The 6004-nt window shown below is 46.3% G+C and overlaps 1 protein-coding gene across 6 annotated transcripts in view; it reads right to left on the bottom strand.

Annotated features, from left to right (window-relative positions):
* Ankrd44 (ankyrin repeat domain 44) overlaps positions 1-6004 on the bottom strand; it is a 217620-nt gene that overhangs the window by 102626 nt on the left and 108990 nt on the right. For all 6 annotated transcript variants that reach the window (XM_026788853.1, XM_026788850.1, XM_026788851.1 and 3 more), the window contains exon 3: positions 853-931. In XM_026788853.1, the coding sequence (XP_026644654.1) occupies positions 853-931 (79 nt within the window). The remainder of the gene's footprint in view (positions 1-852; positions 932-6004) is intronic.

Genomic DNA, 6004 nt, shown 5'->3' with positions numbered 1-6004 from the left:
AGAGACCTGCATACAGTTTACAGAGAGGTGTGCACACTCTGTTCAGGTTCATCCCAGGGATTTGCCTGGCAAGCATTCATACGAAAAACCACATAATAGTTTTGGAAACCTATTTGGTGAGCTGTCCTGAACACCCAAGAGTCTAGAAACAAAAGCATTCATATCCTTGAATCTGAGAAAACATTGAAAGTACAGAGAATGAAAAAGAATCTCAGACCAGTAAAGAGAGAGATTGGATCTGGGCATGAATCCCATATTTGCATCCATTTTTTAAAAACATAAAGTATCTTATTAAGTTGGTGGGAGTCCATTTCATGCCTGGCCATGAGGATATTTTCAAACTCCACACTGCTCACTCAGAGAAACCCCTTTAGAAACTGACACGGCCTCTTCCATCTATTTTCATACCCTCATTGAAGCCATAACTGCCTAGAAGGAAACTAATATTATTTGTAGTACAATTTTAAATATATATTCAGATTGTATACACACTTTGTGCTACATATAGTGTATAAACTCATACAAAGTACATATATACATAGCATATGTGTTCATGTAGACCAGTTTTATTTTCTTACAATTAAAAAAATTACCAAGATATCCAGATATACTGTTTGTCTATAATGCCAAGTCTGACAAGATGGATGGGAATCAGACATTCAAAGCAATGCTCACGTAGTCGAGAATCATTGCCAACAATGTCTTCTACTGTGTTTCATGTACAGATAAATTCTGATCAAATAAACTCTGATGGGCAAAGCAATTCTGTTCCATTCACCATAGTTGCTATCTAGTAAACAGGCCATTCAAACTTCCATGAGCAGTTGGCTTTTGAATACAATAGCTACCTACCTGACAAAATCAGGAGTTCAATGATCTCTGCATCTCCCAGAAAGGCAGCCACGTGGAGCGGGGTTCGTTTCTCAGAATCCTAAAACAAACAGAATCAAAGTAGACCCAGTCAGTGGCCGCTGGACCATAGAGCAAGGTTTGACAGTCAACCTATGTATGCCAGTTTGTTTGTTTGTTTGTTTGGTTTTTGGTTTTTCGAGACAGGGTTTCTCTGTAGCTTTGGAGCCTGTCCTGGAGCTAACTCTTGTAGACCAGGCTGGCCTTGAACTCACAGAGATCCGCCTGCCTCTGCCTCCCATATGTGTGTGAGTTTAACAAAAAACCCCGGTACTGGTCATGAGAAACTCCTATACAAGTGGTTGGTAGGTTATACAAATTACTTCCTAAAACAATACAGACTGTGGTTACTGCCCCAGGGTTCCCCTCAAAGGATTAAGGACTGGCCCTATTGCTAAAGACACTGTACGTGTAGGGCACACATAGGACACAAGACACAGACTTGTCTTGTGAGCCAGATCTAAGCTGCAGTCTCCTTCCTACAGCTGGCTTCCATGGCACTAAAAAGTACTATGTAAGATGCTGAGGAAGAGAAGCAAAACAGCCTACCCAGCTGCAATGCCATGAACCACAATAGTGACCAGCCTGGCAAGATGCCCCCAAAGGCACAACAGTGTGAATCTCCTATTGGTGGTAACCAAGAGCTGTTTAAATGGACTTAAGGCCAGTCAACAAGAGAGAAAGATGCTTGTACCAGACACCTAGCCAACCTCCCCACAGCTCATGAGTTCATGGATCTTACAAGACCACCCACTTCCGCCACTTTGCTAGGCTAGCACAACTGTGCAACTAGATTCTAAATCTTACCCTTATACCCACAGAGAAAGGCAGCCGTCAGCCTTAATCCAAGAGGCTCCTCTCTAAAGCAAGCTGAGACCACTGCAGAAAACCATAACCGAACACAGCGCAAAGACAATCGAGGAATTGTGCGAAGCCCAGCCGGTACACACGCATATCCATGCACACACTTGTACACGTGCATACACACATGCACTTACATATAAACATGTGCACACACATGCCCACACGCATGTACATGCACACATACACACAACTGCAGCACCGACGCCGTATCTACCGCTCAGGGAACATCACATGAGAAAACTGGCTCAAATAGATGGGGAGGTGCACTCGAGATCCTACGGATACACAGCAGAGCCCAGGTTGGACCTTTAGCTGGCAGGCTCTAGTTGACGTCCTTGACGAGGGATTTGATGCACGCCAAGAGGCAGCGTGATGATGCACGGGAAATACAGCCTCCCTGTCTGTAAATTGGAGGTAATATCTACTTTACAGGTCTAAAAGGAGTCCAGACGATGCAAATGAAGCCCCAAACAAGCAGGAGGCTGTGTGCAGCAAGAGCGCCACACGGGGACACCAATGCCAGTGTGCAGAGACAGAGACATGAAGACGGCGGTCTGTGACGACGACGAACCGTGGCACGGGGCCGAAAGCTCGGGCAGTCACGTGACCGTGGCAGCTCTTGGCGCTGCATTAACCCAGCCTTGGAAATAAAGCTGCCCTGTTTAAAACAGTGTGCACTAGCGTGAGAAGAGGGTGCATTCATTTGGGCAATGAACTATAAAACCCCTCCAAGGTTGAGATTTCCTGGAAGAAAGTCCTTACGCCGGCGGCATCTCAGACGCTTGGTCATACTGAGCTGAGTGGTCCACAAGCATGGCCTCTTCCACAGCCTCCCATGATGCCTCGGGATTCCTGGTACTCACCAGTGATTCTGTCTCTCCTGCTACCACTTGCCTGTCTAATGGACCTAACCATCCTCTATTAGCCCAGGGATATTACTCTCACGGTCCAGGTCCTCCCTTTCCCTCTTCTTTTTCAGACTTCTGCCCCGTGCATCCCAAGTCTGAATTAGGCAGCAGGCAGGGGACGTGACAGGCTCTGCTTTTCAAGCCATGTTAGCTGTTGGAAGACCAGGAAGTGGTTTTATGGGCTGACACTAAGTGAACAGAGAAGGGAGCGTGAATTACACAGAAACATACGCTTGTGTGTGCAGGCAATGCAACTGAGAACTGAGAACAGAGCAGTCTGTAACTGGAAAACAACGGTAGACGTTGGAGAAGTCGTTTGGTTATATGACCATGGTGAGCCATGCGTGACCCTAGTCTCCAAAATAAAGGTCCTTTGTCTGAAAATCTACATGCTAATGTAAGGATCAAGTATATTCTTACAGGCAGTAAACTACAAAAGCATCTAGGACACAAATATTTTCCTTCTTCCACCGATTCACCCTACAAATATTTGTGACCCTAACTTCTCACTTTCTCTGAATCCTCACTATGCCCGCTTACCTTTTGTTCTTGGGCATTAGGACAACAGTTTTATAACTGCACGCTCTTCGGGGAACTGAATTAGACCCAGGGCTTGGTCGCGCAAACTCAATCTGGCCCAAGTGATTTAAGCAATGAGAACCCTAGCTCAGATGATGACTTCATCTGACCTGAAGCAAATTAATACTCCGTTTGAGAACTTGGACTCAAATGAAAAGAAATTCCAGCCTCTCTCCCTGCCTTGCAGATTTGGTTGGTCTATCATTACAAAACTGGAATTGCTAACTCCATGGTCCCTTATATGACACAGCGTGTTCAAACTAAGGTTCCAATAATTGTAGGAAGGTGTGTAGGAGTATAAGGTCATTTTGTACAAACCCTTAAAATGAATCCAAGTGTTCCCATTAATATGCATTCAAAGGTTTCCGGCAGCTTGTGTAAGAACTACTCCAACTGACATTTCCCCCTTCAGCGACATGGCAGACATGGAACCCGCCACATGGGACATTTCACTGAAGCAAAAGAAGACAGTCAGGAGCTAGAAAGACCTTAGCTAAACGCAGTACATCTTCATTGTTGCCCAAGGTTGCTAACGCACGCTCTCCGGCAAGGAGCATGCAGTGTAAAGGGCCATGAGCCAAGGCTGAATAACAGAGTTACAGCATCACTGTGCTCAATAAGTCGGGACTCACGGGCTGCGGCGCGTCACTTTGTCATAAGCTGAACCAGCGGTGTCAGAGGCACAGCCACAGGAGGCGAGGACGGACGGAGGAAGAGGGACACCAGTCAGGATGCTACTAGAAAGGAGTTCTAAAATACAACACTAACGTGTCTGAAAGAGGCAAGCCTATCCGGTAACCATACCATGCATTCATTTCACTTTTCCCAAACTGCTTGATTCTAAAGCATCCCTACCAGGGGAGACGCACCACGGTGTTCTCAAACTTTATTATCTTCATTTAAAAGAAAAGGAATATAAGCCCTGTCTTGGTTATAGGATTCGTCCAAACACAGCAAATTGATGTTGAAGTTTTATGTGTCGTGATCCCAATGTGAAATACTCTTCTTAATAAAAATGAAAGCAAGGATATCATCTTAGAAGTTCTCTTGGCAGTCTAAAATCCTTTTGTTCTAGTTTATTTGCCGTTGCTATGGTAAAGACCACTACCAGTATCAGCTTGGAGGAAAAAGGGTTTAATGGGCTTCTACTTCCAGTCACAATCCATCACTGAGGGAAGGCAGAGCAAACTCAAACAGACGCCGCCGTGAAGGAATGCTGCCTACCTTCTCAAGATCAGCTAACTTTCTTACACAGCCCGGATCTACCTGCCTGAGGATGGCACCGCCCACAGTGGGCGTGGCCCTCCCACTTCCATCAAAGCACTCTCTCGTAGGCGTGGCCACAGGTCAATCTGAGGGAGTGAAGGAGGCAATTCTCAAATCATCTTCTTCCCAGATGAAGTAGGTTATGTTGAGTTGACAATAAAAACTAACCAGGAGAGATTTCCTCTTGAGTCCTCCCAAAAATTCTGGGGATGGGCTGGACCATACAGAAGGTGCAGTAAACATCCTTAGAATGGAGCTGACGATAAATTAAATAGAAGGAGGCCAGGAATGGAAAGTGACTTGGGAAGCAAGGCTGGAAGCAGAAGTTGCTTTTCCAGCCTGGGATGCGGATGCACCAGGCCAGTCCTTCAAACCCAGGCATGGGTGTGGGAGACCATACGCAGAACTAGAACACAGACCTTCACCTGAGAAATGGCCTTTGAAATGGAAGCTGGGCTGGCAGGAAAGCCAAGCTTTCACACAGGCAGCTGGTAGGGAGGCCACTTGTCCTTGGCTCCTGATGAGCGATGGAAACTCTCCAATAATGCATCAATATTCCCAGGATTTTCCCCTCTGTGGTTCAGGATTTTGAATTTATAATATCTATGTAATACACGAACTTTCAACTGGAAAATAGGTATAAAACTTAGTTCTCATCGGAGAGAGAAGTCCTCTGTTCAGAGAATCTGGGACACCATAGATGAAATCGCCCCTGGAGATGAACTTCTAAGCCTAAGACAGAAAACCCCAGTGGAAACAGCTCTAACCCGACTTTAGGCAGCTTGGCAATTCGAAACTGTTATTTTCTCAGATGGACTAAGAGCCCTTAGGATCCTCACGTGATCATCTGGTTCCTGGGAACAAACAGAAGGCAAGGATAGAGCCCTTCGCTACAGACATCTCAAATACCTTTATCCTCAGCACAAGAGAAGACACAGAAATGCCCCGTCCCACAGCCGGCATAAACACTGGCTGTTTATGTGAATGGCTGGTTTACTGCTAGCGGCACACTTTATCGAATTTACATATTCATGATTTCTCCCATGAACGCAGCCTGCATCGCATCTGACTGACCATCTCTCCAGCACGTCTGTGCTCCGCCTCCTCTCACAGGGAGACCTGATGACTCACACCCGTCCTGAGCCTCACAGCTTGGCGAGACACCCTGCCCCGCCCTGCTTCCTGCCCGCCAGAGGCCACCAAAGTGTTTCATTTCATGCACAGGCTTGAAATGCCCCAGAGACCCCATCATCATTAGCAGCTGCCTTAGCTCCCAGCATTTTCTCAAAGCCCATAATCTTTTCTTATTGTTGCTCAGAACTGGGGATTGAACCTAGGGCTTCACCCTTGCTCAGTAAAATGTTCTACCACTGAGCTACGTCTCCGGCCCCATGCCCTTTTGTGGTTGGGGGTGAAATGGGATCTCATGCAGGCCAGGCTGGCTTTGAACTCACTATGTAACCAAGGCTGGTCTTCAA

The sequence above is a fragment of the Microtus ochrogaster genome, unplaced genomic scaffold (assembly GCF_000317375.1).
Source record: "Microtus ochrogaster isolate Prairie Vole_2 unplaced genomic scaffold, MicOch1.0 UNK8, whole genome shotgun sequence".
Taxonomy (NCBI): Eukaryota; Metazoa; Chordata; class Mammalia; order Rodentia; family Cricetidae; genus Microtus; species Microtus ochrogaster.
The sequence above is the reverse complement of the archived record's forward strand: the minus strand, read 5'-3'. Positions and strand labels throughout refer to the sequence as shown.